We start from the raw sequence: 22,989 nt of genomic DNA, 5'->3' as shown, positions 1-22,989 counted from the left end.
TAAATGAGAAAATAATAAGAATAAAATCTTTAAAATTGAAATTTAATAACTCTTAATATCAGTACGACTATTTTAATTAGCAAAACAGAATTTTTCACAATCAGAATCACAGAATTAAATTGTACGTACTTTCGCTATGATGATCAGGAAAAAGAGTGCCTCAATTTTTATGTTTAATGCGTTTCTGTTTCTACGAAAATTACAAGATTTGTTTGACGATAGATTAACATAACATAACACAGTATGTATGAAAAAATTTTGAATCCATTTTAAATTACGCTATCCTAAAGCTAAATTCATATTATGCATAATATGCATGTACATACATGATAATTCATACAGCATCAACTTAAAGGCGAGAATCGCAAATCGCAACGCATTCGAAACTTTTGAAGCAGAGTTCAAGTCGTTAAGGAATACTGTTTTGTTTGTGAAAAGTTTGGAACAAATGTCATTCCTACCGCATAAGTCTGTCTTTGGATTACTTATGCTCTTTTGTTTTATGAGAATTATTAGCGCGAATAGTTATAGGAATATGAGTAGTTTTGCAGGAATCCATTCAGTGGCGTACGTTACCGTCCCAACTCAAGAAGTTGCCAAAAAATTAGCTCAGTAAGTATCGGTTTAACAGTTCTACAATTCTAAAAAGAATCCTAAAAACGTGGATTGGATACGACAATTACAGGATTTTTTTTTAATTTGTAAAGTTTTACAAATGTATTTCATTAAGAAGACGAAGAAAATAATTGCATATCTTTTTGTAATTTAACAGTGGTTTGGTGAAAAATAAATTGGCCGCGTGTGTTAACATTATACCAGGAATCACATCTGTGTACGTATAAGACATAAATAATTAAACAAGAATATGTTACGATTAGACAGTATAAATCTTTGTTTTTTTACAGTTACGAATGGAAGAATGAAATTAATGAGGACAGTGAACTTTTAATGGTATGGATGCAGACTTGATAAAAAAAGTTACAAATGCTTTGTATATGTGTGTTTAATATCTCATTTTTATTTTAGATGATTAAAACCAGGACTGATACAGTGGATGCTTTGACCAAATATGTGAAGTAAGTATTAAATTTTTGTATTTCAAACTATTTTTGAAAAAATATTTTATAAGAATTGAAAATTTCTTCCAAACAGAGAAAACCATCCATATGAAGTTTGTGAAGTAATTTCCTTACCTGTAAGTATTGCTTGTATTTTATTAGTATTTATACATGAAACATTAGTTGACAAAATATTCTCATTATAGATTCAAAATGGGAATGATAAATATCTTCAGTGGATTAGTGAAATAGTTCCGTCAATTGATCAAAAACAGTGAAAAATAAATTTTCTTCTGTTGGTGCATACTCAAAAAAAATATGAAGACTTTCTTTTCATGAAACATTTTTATTTAGTATACATAAAAGTAATGCATTTAAGTTAAATTGTACTGTTTATTAAGAAAGATATTGAGTTATTAAACATACTATTTTGAACACATTAGTGTGTATACATGTAAATATAAATAAATGAGTAAGTGATATATAAGCATAATTGTATAAAATTCAGGATTCAAGATTATATGAATCAGAAGTCAATGTAAAAAATAAGTACTACAATATTTTTCTTCATTTCTTACTAGTTTCACATATTTCTTATGTAGAAAACATTATTATTTTTATTCTTGTACCACTAATATTGTCAGTCAATTTATTAATATAAATATGTACGAGGATAATCAAATTCTTAATGTTTAGATGGATTATATGAGCAAATTTTTTGTGCCAGCAAAATTTACTAGAATGTATTTCCACCCTATACTGATACGTGTGTATATATTATAACAAATCTCTTGTAGTTCAGTACAGTTCATTATTCAAACATTAATTGTATCTATAAATGTTTAATAATACAGTCCAAATGCAAAAAAAATTCGTATTTGGAAAATAATTGTCGTTTTACAACAAGTTAATGTTATCTGCCGCCTTCATAACCTGGATAAAGCAATAACAAAGCAGACGACAAAGGCTCATTGACTTCCATCTTATAATTCTTATCTAATAAATAACGACACGATGGACAACAATATACACCAGAAGAGAAACTACGTTTTAGACAACTGAGACAAATATTGTGTGCACACGTAATTGTTATAGGATTATAAACTATCTCCAAACAACAAGGGCACGTAAATCTGCAATGTAAAAATAAGAAAAGATAGGGATTGAAGCTTAACAACTGTCAGTAGAAAATATATATGTAATAGCTTACCTTTCTGAAACTCGTTGTAAAAATGCAGTTTTCCCATCCGACAATGTTGTACGACATTCGTCCCATAATTTTACATTTTCTTGATCTTCCTCAATAAATTTCACTACATTACTTTCTAACTCATAAGCCTCACGTTTTTGTTTTTTCTTAGGTGGTCCTTCCTTTTTCGAGACATTAGGATTTTCTTCTTCTATTAACGTATTTCGTTTTTTATTTGGTTTATTTTTTGCCATTGCTTCTAAATATCCATCTGGATACATTGGTTTTAAACCAAGCGCAGCTATTCGTGCTTTGCCCTCTTTAGTCCATGGTGCAGGTGCAGGATCATCTCTTCTTAATAAATATCTCCATACACGAAAGCCACTTTTTCCTGTATCTGGATAATATTTCACTACCTTGTATATACCATCATACCTAAAATAATATTGTATTAAGCATAAAAACTAAGTATCATTATACATCCAAATAGTAGTAGTAATAGTTTATATACCTATTGCCTTCTTCTGGTGCATATTTACTATGTTTAGCAAGTTTAAAATTTCTTACTACTCTTACAGGTATACCACCTCTCCAATCTTCAGCTGTAGCACCGTTTGTTGCATTAAGTTTGGCATTACAATTTATAGCTAACGCTTTATTCATTCTAGTCAATGTTTGATCACAACTTTGCTCAGCAGTTCTTTTGTTACCTTTATGGACGTAATATATCGATTAAGATGAATATTATATCCATATAATTGATTTTTAAATAAATATTATACCTGATAAGTCCCTTCCTCCAGAGCCAGTATACATGAATTCATCACCGTTATCAATGTCATCCTCATATCCTCCAGATAATACAATAGAATATGCACAGTCTGTTTCTCGCCCATGAATTCCAGCTATATGAGGTCTGTGTACTCCAACTTCAGAAACCTAGATTTGTCCTTTGATTTTGAATATATCAAAATTTACATATTCAAGATAATTTAAAATATTTAATTACCTGTACTCTGTACATCCAACACATTCCAACTTCTACTCCTGGAATGGGTCCACGATGATTTGGTGGAACAATACTACACTCTTTTGTCCTTCCAACACATGCCATTCCTTTACCCCAATCTCGTTTACTATTACTATTTTCATTCGTTTTCTTCTTTGTTTGTTTGAGTTTATCACCTGCCTTTAAATAATAGCTCTATGTACATTTATGAAACCAATATAAAGATAAACTTTATTGTACAATAATTAACCTTCACTATCTCATTCTCGTCGTTTTTACATTCTGGACAATACCAGTAATCTTCCTCTGGTATAGACGTTAATGGAGGATTCAAGCATCGTAAATGATATGCCAAATTACACTCATCGCATAATAAAAGATTGTGTTCATCTTCTTTGCCAGCACAAACTCTACAACCACATTCTCTGCACTTCTTGCGAGGATTATCCATGCATGTAGTACAACTAGCTTGTACACGTCTTCGTTTACCGTTACTAATCATATATTGTTCATCTTCAGAATTTCTTTCTACAAGAAGTTTTGGCTTTTCAATTGCAAATATTTCACCTTTTGGATTTACTTTACGATTCTCAAGTGGCTGATCCCTATATAAATAATAGAAGTAACCATTTAAATTATGTTATATTATATTGATTGTAAATTATATTAACATACAACAATAAAGTTTACCTTCCAATATGTAACGTTCCAGTAAGTTCTTGTACTCTTCTTTTCTTATCTATTTTTAGTATTGTAAAATCATACCATAATCCAGTCTCTTTAGGATCATCAACATTGTGATTAATCATTACTTTCTGACCTATTTTTAATGCTTCAAACTGTATAAGACATCTTGCACGTGGTCTTATAGATGATTCAGGTACATTAAAAGGTGGGGCTTTATCATCAAATTCCCACTGTACATTATAAACAAGTTTATCATCTTTTTTCAGGATTTTTAAAATTATTGCCTCAAACCAGGCTCCATATGTTTGATCAAGACAATCTACAGCGTCTCCAGGTTTATAATATAAGCTTTCAGCTTCAACTAATGTTTCATCTGCATTAGAATTATCTATATCTTCTTTTTCAGAATTAGAACTAGCAGCAGTAGTAGTACTAGTAGTAGTAGTAAAATCAGTAGTAGTACTAGAGGTAGCTTTAATTTCTGTATCATCAATTTGTACTCTCACCATTAATTGAATTACATCATTTAAGTTAATATTATAATCATAAAGTTTGTAACCATTTTCTAATTGCTTTCCACGAAAGAATAATCTTTGTAATTCAACTTTTATGTTCAATTCTTTTTCAATTTCACGCTAAAAAATAATACAAGTTTACTTCAAAACAAAATGGTTTAATTACTTGTGCATATGTTTTTTACGTAAAATCAGTAATAGAAAAATCCAAGAAAAAATTATTTTAGTTGTAAGCATGAAACGTAAAACATTTTTCGTATAAATAATGGAATTTATTATATTATATATAATATGCATAAGCTTTATATATTCATATTATGTCTATATATAGTAGTATTTCAGAATTATTAGTATCGTAATCAAAGCTTTTACAAAATGTCGCCAAGTTAACATTGCTATATTTGGCAAGAAACGTTACACTCACATATGTTTCATAGAATCAGTAATACATCAAAATCATTTGTGTATTTGTTACAGTAGTTTTTTGTATTATACGTCTACCAATAAATATGTATAAACAAAATTCAATAATATACCTTCCTCTTTAATAAAGGGTAATGCAATAATAAAGGTAAGAAGATAGATTACTGAAGAAATTTGTATTTTCATTCAAGAAAAGAATAATTTTTGCTTCACACATATGAAATAAAATACCTTGAAATCTTCCACCTCCGTCAACTTAGAGATAGTCAATATCGCTTCCTGTTTACCATCTATTGTTCTTACTTTAACGTACATTTTGATGCACTTTTTTAATTAAACGATCACAAATACTTGGAAACTCACGTTACTTATTCAATACACTGACTTACAAAGAAAATACGACAGTGATGGTTTAATTTAACTCATTTAATGTAATAGTTGAACAAATGCGTATGCACACTCCGATGAGTTGCTTCCAATTACCGCTGTCACCACTTGTTGGGTTGTTGGTGTCCAGTGTCCAGTAAAGCAAGAATGGAAATTTGGCGGGAAGGAAATCGTGAAAGCATATGGCGGCATACAACTGTAATGAAAAGAGTATTTACCTGACATGCGCGTACAAGTAACTTTTGTTCTCTAACGTATTATGTTTAGAATGTTAAAGCGAACTACATACGTGTATATTTTAAAATTACTTTTTTTTCACATTTAAAGTTTAATATTATTTTTACATAATATCTATATTTTATTCTGTTTTAATAAGATAAAATGTTGCTGTAAGTTTTCTAACACAATGCAAGCCAAGAAGAATATTTTTAAACTGTATTGTGTATTTCAATTAATTACATAAAACTACAATAAAAATACGCAATATTTTATATAAAATTTTTTCTTATTATAACAATCGTAAAATAATTTAATTAAATCAATCAAATATACAGAAATACGTCTGTCTCTTAAAATTATGTCATCTGGATTAATTAGCTTAGTATCCTTGTAAATTGAAATATAAATAATAGATATAAAAATGTAGAAAGTTTATATTTAAACGTTTATAAAATTTCTATACTTACTTCTCCACATGTGTGTATAATGTGCGTACATACATATATACACACATGCATATGTATGTGTGTCAATACGAGTAAGATAAAGATTAAGTGTATAAAGCATCTATTTTATAATAATTTAGAATATTCGATTTTACTTCTATCATAATGTGCATTTTTAGCATTCATAAAAAAGAAATTAATACTGCTTACAACTTGCAATCATATTTGTGAACTAATGATTCTGTTTTTAACTATCTAATTTTTTATACATATGAAAGTTTGTTATCCAGTTCATATGCAATTGTAGTCAATTTAATAATGCAAATTCTTTTAAGTATATAAATTTTCATTTTTAAAATATACAACAATTATCAGATTGGATAATTGTATGTAGATAAGAATACAATTTGTATATACGTAACTATTCATTAATAAAGTAAAATTTATGATAAAACAATTTTTGTGGTGAATTAAAAGGTACAATCTCAATTGTAAATACTTCTAGAAATGCAGAAAATTACAATTGTTTCTTCTTTTACATGATTACACATAATATACGTACAACTTACATGTATAAAATTATACTTAAACGCGATTAATACATATCATCATGAGCAAAACTTTAAAGTTGCCAATATGTATGTAGTTATATAAAAATATTAGAGAAACCATCGATTAAACTGTAAGATAAAATTACAATTTATACAAATATATAATAATGTGTAAATATATATATATTAAAATGTATTTATACATACATAACTGCATTTATACTAGCTTTATCATTAAAAAGAATTTTAAAAAATTTGTTATTCTTACAAAAATCACGATGTAATTGACTAACATAATTATACATTAATAATATATAATGTACATTAATTATTCATATAAGACTATGATTATGGTAAAATTAATGTATATATATAGCATGAAGCGGAACTTTGAAGTTACTACTGTTTTTACAAAACTAAAGTGTTATTACAATTTGTATAATTACATATTAACAAGTAATTCTGATAACTTACAATCATGACGATAATACCATGTACTTAGAAACGTAAATTCGCAGTTTTTACTCTTAGAAAACTTACATGATATCGCAACTTATGTAATTACATATCAATATATAGTTAATATGATTTATTTATAATTACAATTGTAATGCGGTTAACAGTTCCGTCGATAAATAGAATATTCTAGTAGAAATGTTGCTCCGTTTGTGGCACAACCTATGGCTAAGCAGCACGATATGTACCGGTACAAATTTTCCTCAAAAAGAACGGAATGATTTTGTAATGCTTAAAAGGTAGTATTAGTCAATAAATGACATGATTGTATGGTTCTTTTAATGTCACTTTATGACTAGAGAAATTGAAATTATTGTTAGCTTGAATGAAAAGAAATACGTAAATATTAGATATACTTTAACAAGTTACATAAATGTATAATTATTACTAAAAAAATATTGACAATAAAATGATATTCTTTTGCTTTAAATATTTGTTGGATATAAATATATTGTGCTTTATTAAAAAAACGTAAAGCGTTTTTCATAATAATATTATATTCTTATAGATTTATTAAAGGAACACTTCTTGAAAAAAAGTAATATGCTTATTCAAATATTTCATATTCAATATTTGAAATTTAATACACTTTTTTATATAACACTGTTATTATGTAGGAAAAATATTTTATATTTATACTTTATATACTTAGCTTCCTTTTTTAGTAAACATTATGTTCATCCTTCATTAACGAAACTTAGTAACATAGAATAAGTTGAAAAAACTGGCGTCCTTTTACACATTGCACAAAATTAATCTTCGTGAAGTTTAAATCTCAAACAAATTTCATTGGATTTATAAATGACGAAATATTATCCAGATACATGCAAGGAATGTTTAACAGTAGCAATAAAAATTTAGTTTATGCAAAATAAGCAGGCAAATTTTACCGATAATCATTGAATATACAAATTTACAATTTTTTTTAACTTAACACATACAAAATTTCAGTCAAAACTATGTTCTACCTTGAGTTTACTAATACTATATAGAATTTGATAAAAAGGGCTGATTCTATGTACCGGTACATAGGATAGCTGCTAATATAAATCTAAATTGTCAATGTAGAACTCTCCAAATTAACTTCATTGCTCATCACACTCGGAAGACCTCCGTTAAATTTCCTGATTGTCTTCTCCAGTCTCATTATCTACAAACTCAACGTGCGTGAACGGAAAGTGGCCGACCTTGCCATGCAATTCACCTTCCCACTGACCATTTATATTAGTCTTTGTTACTTTTATAACATCTCCAACTTCTAGTTTTAGGGCAGTTTTATCATATGCATTTGGTACCCTTGCTTGTTTTACCTTTGCAAAGGCTGGCAATGTTCGTTGAATATTTGATCTACGGGTGGTCCCCTGTCCACTTTCTGGATAAGGCATTTGTGAAGTGGAAACTTGTACAGAATTTGAATTCACAGTTGAACTTTCTCCGCTTTCTGGCCGTGAATTATTTTCCATAACCGAATGATTGTCCTCTTCATATTTTTGAACATATGGGACTGGGACAGAACCAGTTTTACCATGACTATTTTTAGCAGTCCACCACTGTTCTTCATCTTTGGATATTATTGTGAGAATTTCACCTGGAATAAAGAAAATATTGTCATTCAATTGAATTACTAATAAGGAGTAGTTATCTTTTTTCATTGGTAATTAATGTATTAAAAGAAAAAGAATAAGATGTACCAACCTTTCCTAAAAGGTAAATCATCAGGATCGTTACCTTCAAAATCATATTTTGCTATTACTCTCTGTGTCTTTTTAGGGGCAGGCCTGATCAATGGCGTTGTGTCCAAGTAATGTAATTTGTAAAAAGCCAAAAGATTGGGAATATCAGGAAACAATTGATCTCCAATCCGATAACGTATTTGATCGCCCTGCTGAATTTTATTTATTATGTAATGGCTAACCTTGCTGTCTTCTCGTACGCATAAAACAAAGTCTCCATGTATCGATGTGCTGTCACGTACTAAAAACACACCACCTTCTTTTTCACCCATTAGCAAATCCGAGGCATCTTGACGTGACATTGCGCCAAAATACCAACTGAAAAGGTGTAATAAAAAATAGTTTTTAGCGATAGATTTTAACAGATGATTGTGTTAAGGGGTTTACTTTAAAGGTAATAACCTTAGATTTACAACCTCATTGGTTTAATTAAAAAAACAGTTTGTGTCTATACATAAAGGTTTTGAAGGAAAAAAAAAAATTAATTTCATTCTGAACAACTTAATAGAAAGATTGAGCAACTGTGATGTTCTAACTTTACAGGTTAATTCTAGATCAAATAAGTGTTTATACGTTGCGGACACATCGGAAAATCCTATTGAAACAGCAAAATCATGCAAGTGAAAATTCTTTTATTTACCTGGATTTATCATATTGATCGAATGTAGCAGCCATTGTTTCACAACTATGTAATCACGATTAAAACAAAATCGGTAGTCTGGAATAATACGGAAGCGCCTCTGCTACTGTATGCGAGAAAAGGAGCCGGAAAAAGTAAAAAGCTGAACAGGGCCGCCTTGTCCGGGACGGAGGAGGCCCGGGTTCAAATCCCGAACAAGTCTCCAAGTCCCTCTCTTTTTTCGTGAATCCTGCAATATCAAAGAGCACCGTTCTCGAAGTGGTTTAAACGTCTGCATAGTAAAAACTAAACAGCCCTCTCGCAAAGCTGTTGCCGACAGTCGAATGCAGTGTTTAAAACCGTCTCCAAACTGAAGAACGTGCTATCTCTGGTAAATAATACGTTCGCAAACCTTTCGTCAATAGTCATCATTAATCAACTCGGGATCACTTGTCAATGAGTATCGTGTGAAGTTGCGTATCCGTTTGAATCAAATGCAAACATGTTCAACGCAAGAGCCCTTACTTCCTCTATTCTTTCTTTTGAGGTTGAAACCTCGCTTGGATATGTCGCCACTTTGTCCTATCCTCTTTTGCAATTATACAGGGATACGACGCACGTGGTATGCTTATCTACGCACGCTTACTTCTCGGAAAACTCTCCCGACTTACACACTCGCGAAAATGGTCGCCAGCATATTCCACCGAAAGCTATGCTATAACCAGCTATGACATAAAAACAGGAGCCAATGATTTGTTCGAGTTCGAGTTCGACTTCGAGTTCTTCGAACTGGATATAGAACAATGAACAGAGAGGAAACTCATAAGGATCTGTGACAAAACTACTTTTTAGCGCTATCTAACGTTTTAATGGAGTAACTACAATCTTTTATTTATTTGGCATTCATTTTAAAAAAGATAATTTATTTTGTTACGACCTACATACATGTAATAACATTTCATAACAGGAAAATATTCCTAATCATTAAAATATTTTTATACAAGATATTAAAACGACAAATTTTAAAAAGATATTTAAGTTTTCATAGATTTATTTCCTCTTCTATTTGTATTTCTAGAAAGATTATAAAATTTCATAATTAAGAGTTATGAAATCAACATTCATTTTTCTTGTTTATTTTAAATTCGCCTCCCCCCTATTTTGGAAATTACATGATACGTATTGTAATGAAAACAAGAAATAAAACTGGATATCAGTTTTACTTAACATAATTCTGAAAAACAGTGACTCATAACTATGCAGCAAATTTATCGAGCTAATTGTGTGATTAATGCTGCGCACATTTCAAAAAATTCCATTGTGTGATGACCTGTTGCTTGAGGTGGTGGAAGTGTAGGATCTAAAATCATTTTCGCAAAATATAACACTTTATATATAATTAAAAAATTTTGTAAAATAACTGCAATTTTACCTCGCCCTATATCCTCTCCTTCTTCACTGGATAAAGACTTGAAATCTAATAAATAACTTTTGTAATCAACTTGATAAAGTTGTAACGACATCTTACTATATCTGTCAGTTATGTTATTCTTCTGGCGTACACTGACACTGTAAGTATTTATAATTTTCCATTCCTAAAAATACAAATATGCACATTAACATGAAACATGAATAGGTTTAATCTAACAAATTTAAAATATCTTTCGTAAATAGCTAATAAAATAAAATACATTATTTTGGATAACAATTAAATGAAAAAGAAATCTTACAAAATTAAGCGCCTTCATAGCACGATAAACCTCATTCATGATATCATGGGGTTTAGATTGTGATCGAATTCCTAAGTGCCATTTAGCCCGTTTTATTGGAGTACCACGATTACCTTGCGTCTGAGACGATGTACTTCCTTGAGAACTTTGTCGTTCCCGTAATGCTGCAATTATATTAAATATATGTTGTATAAATAAAACTGTAATTTGTACATACTGTAAATAGTGTATAGAAATTAGCTACAAATATGAAACGGGCTGCGAGGCAAAGTTGTCGACGTTGTATTGCGTGCTCGCGTAACTCACACTTCAAGAATTGATATAAAGAGACTTCGGGTTTGTCAAAAAATGTCCTTAGGAATAAAACAGTATTTTTGGCGAGTCGTGAAAACCTTTATATAGATGATTATAAGACGAAAGGGACTGTTACATTGGAAAATCCTACAATTGAAAGAATCGGAGTCTTGGCGGGTATCAGAATTTTCCCCTACACTCCATCTTCGATCCACAAACCAAGAAATATGTATCTACGCGAAACGGTACCTTCTGTTCCTATAAAACATACCTAGAATTGTTTCTAACAGTTCCTCGAGTCTTCGCGTTCGCATACGCGATTAGGGTATCTCGCAGCCCGTCTAAATAAGTTGTGATACAATATTACATACTATTTTAAATTTAATAAATTATAAATTCTACAGATTTGTAACATACGTGCGATTCTCTCAGGATGTGGCCTCAGAGGACTGCTACTGGCATCATTAGGGCTAAAAGCTACAGGAGGTGGACTAGAGGCTACATAGAAGTCTTTCAATTCTGCCTTTGCAGCCTCGTCCGCGATTCTTTTATTGTCTATTATCAAATGATAAGCAATTGCCAATTGGTCATGAGGATCTCCACCTAATAATGCAGAATGAACTTCTGCTTCTTTTACATTAAATTTTTCACAAACTTCGTTTACTGCATCTATATCGATTACAGAAGAATCTTGTTCAACGGGTGATGGGAATAAATATGTGGGTAAATCCTTTTGAAACCATTCATGCTTTCTATAACAAAATTAATGTTTATAATTATTTCATATGAAATAAATACACCCTGTTTAAAGATAAATCCCTCTTATACATATAAAATATTGGCAAACCAAAATTGGACTAAATTATAAAATTAAATTACATAAAATTTTACATACTTGATATCTTCTATGGTTGCTCTTTTCATAGGATCCACTTGTAACATGTGGCACAAAAGGCTTACAACACTTTTATTTAAATACTCAGGAATAGGAAAAATACCAGCTAAAACAAAATTTCATATTATAGTACATGTAATGTAGAACACTAAGCTAAGAACTAGATATGTATTACTTACATTTGATTTTACGGAAGAGAGTTTGCACATGCTCATCGTCAAATGGTAAAGTACCACAAAGTAAAGCATATAATATAATTCCACATGACCAAATATCCACTTCTGGACCAGCATAGAGTTTACCTGAAATTACTTCTGGCGCTGCATAATTTGGAGAACCACAAGAAGTACGTAAAAATTCTCCATCCATCATCATATTAGATAATCCTGTAATTTTATTAAATTACGATATATGTAGAATGTTTCATTTCCATGTAGAATATGCAGACATTCATATAATTTTGTATGAATTATATTTATTTACAAACATGGTTTTTTGAAAGTTTTATTTCATAAGGAAATTTGAAATTTGTAAAAATAAACTCTATAAAGAAATTAAAATTAAATTTATGAATGCCTCACATTTTGATTAAACCTTCTATGTATATTTCATTACCAAAGTCTGCTATTTTTACATGTAAATTATGATCTAAAAGCAGATTTTCTGGCTTTAAATCACGATGAACTATCATATGTCTGTGACAATAATCTACACCAGAAATAATCTGTTGGAAAAATCTTCTTGCTTCATATTCTTTAAGCTTTCCATGTTTCACAATATAATCAAATAATTCTCCACCTGATACATATTCCATTATCATGAATATATCTGTAGGTGTACTTATAACTTGATACCTAGTTAAACAATCAAAAATTAAATGATAATTATCTAAAAATTATGGCACATAGTATCATTTACTTACAATTTGATGATATGAGGATGTCTAAAAAGTTTAAGATTTTGTATTTCTCTTCGAATTTTTCCAACCACATCTAAACTTTTGATCTTTTGCCGATTTAAAATTTTTACAGCAACTTTATGTTTTGTTAAAACATGTTCACCAACTACAAGAAGAATTTAATTATATTCTTCATTTAAGGATAAATTATTTATAAATTCTTATAATCTTTAAGTATGATATAATTATGTTCTTTAATGAGTTTTTAAGAGAAGATTTGAGAGAAGATTTAAAGTTTAAATCTTAAAAAGATCATTAAAAAGATTAAATGAAAAATAATAATAACATACATACTTTTTACTTTACCAAATGTACCAACACCTAGAGTTTGTCCAAGCGTGTAGTGACCTATCTTAACGATAGGCTGTGGTTGATTAGATGGAATCTTTTCTGACATTATTGATGTTTCTGTGAATTGTAACAAATTAAAAGCATTATCGTAATCTGTTTTAGTAAATTAATGCACTCCGTCAATCAGAATATGATTAAGATACCACAGAGTACAGACAAAATGATTGTTACAGAGATAAACTTTACTCAAGCAACACTTAAAACAAATGACATTAAAAAAAAACTATAGTTCAGAGATATATAAATTTAAGTAGCACATGGAGTGTCAAAACGAACCATTGCAAATAAAATTTAATGCAATTAATTATTTATATCAATCTAATAAATTCCTTAGAACTTGAAGCAAGGTCAACTGGACTATAAAAGAGAAATATAGGTAACATTAGTTTTGCAATCTTTAGAAAAACACACAGATGGGAAAAGAGAATAACATCGAACAATATTAAAATAAAAATAAAAGAGAATATACCGTAAAATTGAAAATCAGATCACTAATAATTTCAATCACCTGATTCTATTTACATGTCTGACACTTATTATCTTAATAAGACACTACTACATAGTCACTCAAAGCGACGTTTCGATTATTTACCATGTAACTAAAAAAACAGGAAATTACTAACAAATTTTATATTGCTATTTTTGATTTATAAAAAGTTAGAAATCTGGAACCGTAGATCACTGAAGTGTTTCATAGGCTCAGAACTGCTCAGAACCTGTATGCTATACATATAAATACATATGTGTGTATGTGTGTGAATTGCTATCGTAAATCCGTGGCGGTTTATGTGAAATTTATTTAACTTCATCTTTGCGAGTTATGTACAAAAAATGAATTTAAAGATTTTAATTTCTTCGTAAATTGATATCTCTTCATTTGATTCGATTCGGAAATCATCGAATTCGATTATCAAATATAATATTACATACAATATATATCTTTGACGTTTTATATTTGGCTTCAAAATAATTTTCCGTTTCCTTTAAATACACGTAATAATCATTCAATGATTTTCCAATAAAAGATTAGCACAATGTTATTCATTAATGCTAGTAATTAATTTATTTCTTAAATTACTATAACTACATGTCACGTGAACACACTCTTTACATTCGTTTACATTCCTCTATCTATTAAAAATATCGGGGGCGAAAGGAAAAAGTGTGTGAGCACTTTTAAATATATTAACTCGTAACATAAAGAATAACTGTGATAATTAGACTGCTTCAAAATGTCAAATAAAGAAAGTCCTGTAAAATATTTTTTAAGCGGAGGTTTCGGTGGAATTTGTACAGTAATTACAGGACATCCTTTGGACACAATAAAAGTAAGGTTATAATATTATGGTTTGTTAATTAGAAAAAATTGTCTATTAATAAATAAAGTATTTCGGATTTTTGAACCGAAATATTTACTATAGTTATATTGTGTATTATAAATTCAATAAACTTAAGTTGAGTTACTGTATGCAAATTATTATTTATTGGCAATTAATAAGCATTGAATTTATATGAAATTATTTATGATGGTATTTTCCATTTCATTAAAAAATTATAAATGGAAAATGTAACTTTAATATTTGTAAGTTATGAAAAAGATGTCTAGGGTACCGCAAAAGCTTCTGTAAGGCTCAATGTAAAAATTCATCCCCCATTTTTCAGCCATCCAAGTAGGATTATTCAGTCCTACTTAGGATTGAACTTTTTTCTGTGAAGAGGAATGGCTCTCATAATGGACATGTTAGGTAAAAGAAGCATTGTATGTGTTGATAATGTTTTCCACATAAATCTAGATTTGAAAGAGTTTTAAGTTATTCCTTTCATCCGAAACATTCATACATTTTAAAAAAATTTCATACATAACAATTTGAAATATTTTATTTATAGAGCCTCCTACAATGTTTCTCTTTTATTATATGGTATATAAAAGAAAGTTTTCTATTTTATTTATAAATATTTTTATGTTACACACTTTATATTATAAGAACAAATAACCAGAACGAATAAATCTTAATTCATATGTCATAGGAAATAACGAAAGAATTTTTTCTACCTTGAGTAATAAAATTAAGGAGGGAATGATAGTACTGATTACAGTATTTTCTTACTACATATATATATATGTATATATATAAACTTCTTGTTATACTACTTATTTTTTAAATTTACTTTTCTAATTTCTTTCATTTTCATCTTTAATACAACAGAAGCAAATTATTGGTGGATCAATTACAGTTAGAAAGACACCTTGTTACATAAATTTATATATTTTTATTTTATTTTCATCCTTTCAAGAATTAGATTGTAGTATTTCTTATAATTTTTAGTGATTTAAAAGAAGAAAATATTCTGAAATTTGAGGAGAAATATTGTTCTTAACAGGTTCGTCTTCAAACTATGCCCCTACCAGGTCCAAATGGAGTAGCTTTATATAATGGAACATTAGACTGTGCTAGGAAAACAATAGCAAAAGAAGGAATACGTGGATTATATAAAGGTTTGGATAACTGTTATTCTTTGATACCATGTAATTAATATAATAAATATTATACATTGTATGCATTGTATAGTTTAAATAGAATCAGTTTTTCAGTACTTTTTTCCAGGTATGGGTGCACCTTTATGTGGTGTAGCTCCAATATTTGCCATAAGTTTTTATGGATTTGGTCTTGGGAAGAAATTAATAAGACAGCATGATGAAGAACTGACACCTTTACAATTATTTGCTGCTGGTGCATTCAGTGGTATATTTACAACTATTATAATGGCACCTGGTGAAAGAATAAAATGTCTACTACAAATTCAACATGATGATGCAAAACCAAAGTATAAGGGACCTATTGACTGCGTTAAGCAGCTTTACAAAGAGGGAGGAATAAGAACTATTTATAAAGGTACCTGTGCCACTCTTCTTAGAGGTACGTAAAATTGATCATCTACTTTTATATTTTATTTTTATGATGCACAAACTTTAATAGAATACTTTTTTTTATCATTATTTATTGAATTGTGTCACATTTATTTTAAACTTTCTTATTTCTATATATTATTGTATATCCACCTATGCACAAGTTTATAGTACAGTACTGATAAAATCTTAAAATATTCTTTTACTAAAACATACAAACACAAACAATAAAATTATTTTATAAAAATTGAAAATTAAAAGAGTTTATGTACTCTTTAATTTTACGTTTTTTATACATATACATTAATTGTTTATAAATTAGCTAGCTGATTATATTGTTATCTTCATAATAGTTTTTTACTATAAGGGATTTTTTCAAGTATCTTCTCTTCAAAGTCCTGCATTCTAAACCACCTTTGCGTAATGCATAAAATACTCCCCAGTTTTTTAATCTTTTTGGTGTTGAACATCGTGGTGCTGTTTCTCTTAATCTATTTACCTATTTTTCATTAAATTATAATTCTTATGTTATATGTATGTGTATAATAGTTTCATAACTCAGGTTTACATATTAATATTTTAAAAATTATAGTTTAATTAAAATCAAAGAGCATTATTTTACCTACCAATTGTGGATTCCATGTAGCCATAGAACAAGTACAATCCCAAGAATTACCATCTAATCTTATACTTATTAAATGTGTCTGTTTGTTCGAAGTACGTAACATTTTGAAAAAATCCAAAGGTAGTGAAGTTAACTTATTTCTTGAAAGATTAACTTCTTTAAGTTCCTTTTGCTGTTGCGCTCCAAATAATCCAGGTGGGATAAATTCTAATTCATTATTAGATAGATCTATGCATTTGAGATTTCCCAATCCATAAAATGCATCCATGGATATTTTACGAATATGGCAATAACTTAGGTCAAGGTCCACTAATTTGATTAAATCTATAAATGCATCAAATTCTATGCTTGAAATATTTCCACGTGCTTTCAGTTCTAACAATTCTGGCATTCCTTGAAATACAAAGCGTTCCAATACAGGTATTTCTAAATTATATAGATGTAAAATCTGAAGTTGACGTAATCCCAAGAAAGAGTTCTTCTGTAAATACAGTTTTGAATCTTCACCTCCCAAATACAGTTTTAGTGTTGTATTCATAATTTCGAAAGTGCTAAAATTAAATAATATTATTTTATTTTACCATATTATATTATTTAAAAGAAGTTATATGAAATATCAATACCTCGGAAACACGGAATCCAAAGGATTTTCTCGAAAATCTGCAACCTTCAGCATAGGGAAGGGAGGAAATGATAATTCTGATAAAAATGTTAAATTATTCCCTCTTAAATCAAGATCCTCGAGCATTAATAAACCAGCTAAGTCAACACTTTTAAGTGTTAACAGTTCATTGCTTGCAAGAGAAAGTACTTTTAAATTAGGGGTGCCATAGAAACAAAATTCTGGAATAAATTTTAGACTATTTTTCTCTAATGAAAGATGAACAAGACTGTTTAAACCATCAAACATATGCCATGTTACATCTTTCAAGGCACAGTCATACACTCTTAAATGAGTTAAAGCTCCCAAGCCAGTAAAAAGTCCAATAGTTTCTTTGTAACCCTCCATTTCTTGTTTATAAACATCATAAGGAAGTATTTCTTTATCATCACTTTTTCCATTATTTTGCTGACTTAAAAATATTAATCTATGTCCTGTACTTTGAGTAATATTATTTAACAATTGCTTGTTATTATTTTCATCATCAATAATTGTAGTCATTGGTTTAACCACGAGATTGGCTTTATTTCTTCTTGTAGGGCTCAGACTAGTTAGCTTCACTCGTTCCAAATTCAAGTAAAGGAGATTTGAGCCTAATGGATATAAAGAATCTACAGATAACATGATTCCACCTTGTTTTGTTTGTTTATTGCTTAAATTTTTCTGCCTGGATTCATTGTAATCTATGCCTTGTATGTCTAACGATATGAGATCTGTAAAACGTTGAAATGTTGTAGATTGTAAGAGAATTTCAAAGTCTCCTACTCCGGACTCAAGTATTGTAAAAATCTAAAACATTGATGTACATTAATTCTGAATATTTCATTAGCATTACTTCAATTATATAAAATAATTAAAGTATTTATGTTCATTACACTGACCTGTATATCTGATGGAAGTTTATTCAAAAGTTCTTCATAATCTTCTGCAACAACACAGATTGCTACTCTCAAAAAATCATTAGTTATAGAATGACCCATGTTTAAACCAAAATAAAAATCAATATCACTGGATAGGTTCTGTTAAAAGAAATAATTAGTTAAATCTGAAAACGATTAAACCAGATAGTGATTATACCTGGTCTTGATTATTTTGAATCCATTGCTGTAAAGGCAAATCAGCAAATCTTTGAACCTCGCAAGAACATCCTTGTGGACATTTTACTTCCCAAACGCCACCAATATCAATTACTTGTCCAAAACACTTGTTCTAAATGACACATATGTATATATTAGTTCATTGTTTAATTAACTTTATCTATAGATTTGCATGAGTAACATGATGTCTAAACATGTTAAACTTATTTTAAATAGGAAAAAGATTTATATACCATCAAAGTGATAATAAGAATCAAAGTAAACATTATAATCCGTGTAAAATTTATGGAATAAAGAAAGATGGATCTTAAAACCAGTGATGGTACGCTGGTTTGAAGGAAACTGAATTTTGTTAAATGTTATCTATCTGCCTTGATGTTCCCTATCAAACAGGATGTTTCCTATCTAGCAACCCACACGTACTATTCTTACTTTATAATTATAAATAACGTTTCCATAAGATGTTTGGATTACGTAGACCAAGGTGGAACATATTCTTTATTCAAAGTTGTTATATTAAATTTTCATTTTTCATCTACATGTGCTATCCAAATGCCTAAATTTGTTAATATTTTAGAAGACTCTTCTTTATTTTTTTACGATTGCATATGTTTTGTTTTATAACAATACAATTTTCAGATATTCCTGCCAGTGGAATGTATTTTATGACATATGAATGTCTGAAAAATTGGATGACTCCTCAAGGTGGAAGTATTGGAATAGTTTCTACAATTTTGGCTGGTGGTTGTGCTGGTATTGCAAATTGGATAGTTGGGATGCCACCTGATGTATTAAAAAGCCGTCTACAAAGTGGTATACAATATTTAGACATTTTACAATTGATTAACTTATTCTTTCTTTTCAACTTGAACATTAATATGATTATAAATTTTTGTTAGCTCCTGAAGGTACTTACAAAAACGGAATTCGAGATGTTTTTATACTTTTAATGAAAAATGAAGGACCAAAAGCATTGTACAAAGGATGTGTACCTGTGATGCTTCGTGCATTTCCAGCAAATGCAGCATGTTTCCTTGGATTTGAAATTGCCATGAATTTCTTAAATTTAGTGTTACCCAATTTATAATACAAACTTTTACACGTGACAATTTTTTATGAGACATATATGCAGCCAGTATTTTTAATATTGTTTAAACTTTCTATTCACAGTATATATCTCTAGTATTGTACAAATTTTATATTACATGCTATAAATATAAAATTAGTGTAACAGCATCATAAAACCACTACCATTTGCAGTTCAATTATTATATTGTTATGTAATTCTCATACATATTTTGTTTTTATTTTAGAACCTCTATTTTGTTAATTTTTTATATAAGATTGTTAAGATCATAAATAAAGTTAATATTGATATTGTACCTTCAATCGTATAAGCTTTTAAATTACTCATACTTCTAATGCTTCATAAAATTTAAATAAATAATGTATGAAAGAAATTTAATTATATATTTTACTCTGTATATACATGTGCAATCATAATTGTGATGATTGCTTTGTTCAAAGCTTATCCATATTTGTGCCGTTCTTGTAACTTGCCGGGAAATTATAGTTATCTTATCCTATCCATTGGATTGGAATTTATGAACTTACAAATTTTGACGTGTTCCTAAACTTATCAGAACTAACTCTTGACATCGTGGCAGAAATACTCTTTAATTTTATACTATAATTTCATTTAGTTTAAAAAAAAATGATATTAAAAGCAGTGATACTAATTGGAGGGCCTTCGAAAGGTTTGTTTTTACAAATGCAATTATTCTAAAAGAACAGATTTTATAATATACAAAATATAACCTTAAATGTTATTGTAAATAATAGTACAGAATATAAAAATGTTTATTGAAATAATATTTAATGCTATCATATTAAATAAAAATAAACTCTAATCAATTCTTGTCTGCTTATAATAATTAAAACATTTTCAGGAACCAGATTTAGGCCCCTTTCGTTGGATATACCAAAGCCACTATTTCCAGTTGCTGGATTACCAGTCATACAACACCATATAGAAGCATGTTCAAAAATAGAAAATCTTAGTGAAATATTAATAATTGGTTCATACCTTGCTGTTGACTTGTCTCAATTTATTCAAGAAAATTCAACTACATATGGTATAACGATAAGGTATCTTCAAGAGTTTACTCCATTAGGAACTGCTGGTGGTATTTACCATTTTCGTGATCAAATACGATCAGGAGGTCCTACATATTTTTTCATAATGAATGGTGATGTCTGTGCTGATTTTCCTCTACAAGAGATAGTTGAATTTCATACACAGAAACAAGCATTGCTTACTATCATGGCCACAGAAGCAACTAGACAGCAGTCTTTGAATTATGGATGTATGGTTCTAGATAAAGAAGGACAAGTTACCCATTATGTAGAGAAACCGTCAACTTTTGTTTCAACACTAATCAATTGTGGAATCTATCTTACTTCATTAGATATTTTTCAAACTATAGCAGATGTCTTTTATACTGGACAGCAACAAGAAAATTTTACGTAAGATTCTTTAGAATATTACTGTTATTTTTTACAAATTCCAAAACTATTATTTACAATGATATAATTTATAGACAATTTAATGGTAATGGAAAAGATCCAGCTCATATATCTCTAGAGCAAGACATATTAACAAGATTGGCAGAAACTGGTCGTTTATTTGCATTACCTGTTCTGAAATGGTGGTCACAAGTTAAAACAGCAAACTCAGCCATATATGCTAATCGTCATTATTTAGCACTGTATAGATCAAAGCATCCAAATTGGTTAGTTTCTGCAACCAATGGACCTTGTCATATTATTGGTGATGTTTACATTCATCCTTCAGCAACTGTACATTCAACAGCAGTGGTAAGACAATCTTTCTTTTATTTTCACGTGTAGAAAGCATTGCCAAGATCGAACAATAGTTACTTTTGAAAAAAGTATTTAAATATAGTTGGATATATATATATATATATATCCAAAATAGATTTAAATATAAAGCACCATTTTATTTACAGTTGGGTCCAAATGTAAGCATAGGTCCTAACACTGTTATTGCTCCAGGGGTTAGAATAAGAGAATCAATTATATTAGCTAATGCTTACATTCGAGCACATTCCATAATACTCCATAGTATAGTAGGAAAAGGTAGTTATGTAGGCGAATGGTCACGTATAGAGGGAACACCATGTGATCCTAATCCTAACAAACCATTTGCAAAAATGGAAAATTTGCCTTTGTTTAACGCCAATGGAAAATTAAATCCTTCTATAACAATTCTTGGTAATTATCTTATTAATTAATATTTTTGAAATTAATAGAATTATGTATTTTCACGACTTACGTTTTAGGTACAAGTGTACATTTGGCAGCAGAGAAAATATTATTGAATTCTATTGTCCTACCGCACAAAGAGCTTACAAGAAACTTTAAGAATGAAATTATTCTTTAAGATATTCGTGCTTTACATGATTTAAATTTCAGTTACTTAAAATATCTAAATTAAGGTTCATCTAGAAAAGATCGTTTTGTACCAAAATTTTGTCTTATTAACTTGTAAGTATTTAAAAGTATTGACTTATAAAATTGATATTTCCGCACAAAAATAAGCATTTTACTGTCAAATTAATATTGATGCACAACATTTAGATTCACAAAATATTTACTAAAATGTTTTTTAATACATTTTTTGTACATAATTGTTTAATATATACAAAATATATCGTATATAGTATAAAAAGGAATATGTATATAAAATTTTTCAGTGTTTGTATCATATATTTTATTCTATTTATACTTACCAATTTATATTTGTAAAAAGACTAATAAATATTTTTGTTGTCAAAATGAAGAATTTTACCAATTTTTATTGAAAAATTTCTTATTAATGGAAAACAAAAAACATGCATAATATTCTATTAATAAATATATCTGAAATGCGTACATTAGAATAAGCTGTAGTACAAAAAATAAGTATGCTACATAAGAAAATTATATACAATAGATATGAAGAAGAGACTGATACTACTTTACATAAATTTGATATATTATAATAAAAATTTAAACATCTATTTTTCTATTTTTCAAAATAAATATTAATTTGAATG

The 22,989-nt window shown here is 28.9% G+C and overlaps 7 protein-coding genes across 13 annotated transcripts; 3 read left to right on the top strand and 4 right to left on the bottom strand.

Annotated features, from left to right (window-relative positions):
• The first annotated feature begins 381 nt into the window (after positions 1-381).
• Positions 382-1,495, top strand: Cuta (cutA divalent cation tolerance homolog). The gene is made up of 6 exons (XM_076384086.1): positions 382-612; positions 773-832; positions 906-951; positions 1,027-1,076; positions 1,153-1,195; positions 1,265-1,495. Exons 1-6 carry the CDS (start codon positions 449-451, stop codon positions 1,334-1,336), a joined length of 435 nt encoding a protein of 144 aa, XP_076240201.1. The 5' UTR covers positions 382-448; the 3' UTR covers positions 1,337-1,495.
• Positions 1,496-1,658: 163 nt separating this feature from the next.
• Positions 1,659-5,196, bottom strand: Uhrf1 (ubiquitin-like with PHD and ring finger domains 1). The gene is made up of 8 exons (XM_076384088.1): positions 5,113-5,196; positions 3,947-4,578; positions 3,507-3,861; positions 3,257-3,436; positions 3,030-3,186; positions 2,759-2,957; positions 2,269-2,682; positions 1,659-2,191 (listed from the first exon to the last, which is right to left on the bottom strand). The coding sequence occupies exons 1-8, from the start codon at positions 5,194-5,196 to the stop codon at positions 1,972-1,974; spliced, it is 2,241 nt and encodes a 746-aa protein (XP_076240203.1). The 3' UTR covers positions 1,659-1,971.
• A 97-nt stretch (positions 5,197-5,293) lies between these two features.
• Positions 5,294-10,328, bottom strand: Crk (Crk proto-oncogene, adaptor protein). 3 transcript variants are annotated; one of them, XM_076384084.1, is made up of 5 exons: positions 9,765-10,328; positions 9,374-9,602; positions 8,696-9,051; positions 8,311-8,588; positions 5,294-5,464 (listed from the first exon to the last, which is right to left on the bottom strand). In XM_076384084.1, the coding sequence occupies exons 2-5, from the start codon at positions 9,406-9,408 to the stop codon at positions 5,294-5,296; spliced, it is 840 nt and encodes a 279-aa protein (XP_076240199.1). In that variant the 5' UTR covers positions 9,409-9,602; positions 9,765-10,328. The 3 variants fall into 3 exon arrangements, with proteins under 3 accessions (XP_076240199.1, XP_076240200.1, XP_076240198.1); XM_076384085.1 differs by lacking the exon at positions 5,294-5,464 and adding an exon at positions 6,772-8,211; XM_076384083.1 differs by lacking the exon at positions 5,294-5,464 and having other exon boundaries at positions 6,772-8,588.
• A 144-nt stretch (positions 10,329-10,472) lies between these two features.
• Ampkalpha (AMP-activated protein kinase alpha subunit) lies at positions 10,473-14,290 on the bottom strand. Of its 4 annotated transcripts, XM_076384082.1 has the most exons (10): positions 14,089-14,268; positions 13,524-13,637; positions 13,194-13,335; positions 12,887-13,125; positions 12,451-12,657; positions 12,272-12,377; positions 11,794-12,128; positions 11,083-11,246; positions 10,785-10,947; positions 10,473-10,712 (listed from the first exon to the last, which is right to left on the bottom strand). In XM_076384082.1, the coding sequence occupies exons 2-10, from the start codon at positions 13,624-13,626 to the stop codon at positions 10,621-10,623; spliced, it is 1,551 nt and encodes a 516-aa protein (XP_076240197.1). In that variant the 5' UTR covers positions 13,627-13,637; positions 14,089-14,268; the 3' UTR covers positions 10,473-10,620. The 4 variants fall into 4 exon arrangements, with proteins under 4 accessions (XP_076240197.1, XP_076240196.1, XP_076240195.1 ...); XM_076384081.1 differs by having other exon boundaries at positions 10,473-10,947; positions 14,173-14,290; XM_076384080.1 differs by having other exon boundaries at positions 10,473-10,947; positions 14,050-14,271.
• Positions 14,291-14,731: 441 nt separating this feature from the next.
• Colt (carnitine/acylcarnitine carrier protein colt, mitochondrial) lies at positions 14,732-20,241 on the top strand. Of its 2 annotated transcripts, XM_076384290.1 has the most exons (6): positions 14,770-14,908; positions 15,243-15,325; positions 15,963-16,077; positions 16,187-16,498; positions 19,511-19,684; positions 19,771-20,241. In XM_076384290.1, exons 3-6 carry the CDS (start codon positions 15,978-15,980, stop codon positions 19,956-19,958), a joined length of 774 nt encoding a protein of 257 aa, XP_076240405.1. In that variant the 5' UTR covers positions 14,770-14,908; positions 15,243-15,325; positions 15,963-15,977; the 3' UTR covers positions 19,959-20,241. The 2 variants fall into 2 exon arrangements, with proteins under 2 accessions (XP_076240404.1, XP_076240405.1); XM_076384289.1 differs by lacking the exon at positions 15,243-15,325 and having other exon boundaries at positions 14,732-14,908.
• LOC143182950 (uncharacterized) lies at positions 16,687-21,071 on the bottom strand. Its single transcript, XM_076384287.1, has 6 exons — positions 20,958-21,071; positions 18,852-18,983; positions 18,656-18,793; positions 17,737-18,563; positions 17,115-17,664; positions 16,687-16,987 (listed from the first exon to the last, which is right to left on the bottom strand). Exons 3-6 carry the CDS (start codon positions 18,752-18,754, stop codon positions 16,811-16,813), a joined length of 1,653 nt encoding a protein of 550 aa, XP_076240402.1. The 5' UTR covers positions 18,755-18,793; positions 18,852-18,983; positions 20,958-21,071; the 3' UTR covers positions 16,687-16,810.
• Positions 20,492-22,524, top strand: Gmppa (GDP-mannose pyrophosphorylase A). The gene is made up of 5 exons (XM_076384288.1): positions 20,492-20,628; positions 20,821-21,397; positions 21,472-21,748; positions 21,901-22,165; positions 22,234-22,524. The coding sequence occupies exons 1-5, from the start codon at positions 20,586-20,588 to the stop codon at positions 22,332-22,334; spliced, it is 1,263 nt and encodes a 420-aa protein (XP_076240403.1). The 5' UTR covers positions 20,492-20,585; the 3' UTR covers positions 22,335-22,524.
• Positions 22,525-22,989: the final 465 nt, after the last annotated feature.

This window comes from Calliopsis andreniformis, chromosome 9 (genome assembly GCF_051401765.1).
Source record: "Calliopsis andreniformis isolate RMS-2024a chromosome 9, iyCalAndr_principal, whole genome shotgun sequence".
Taxonomy (NCBI): Eukaryota; Metazoa; Arthropoda; class Insecta; order Hymenoptera; family Andrenidae; genus Calliopsis; species Calliopsis andreniformis.
The sequence above is the reverse complement of the archived record's forward strand: the minus strand, read 5'-3'. Positions and strand labels throughout refer to the sequence as shown.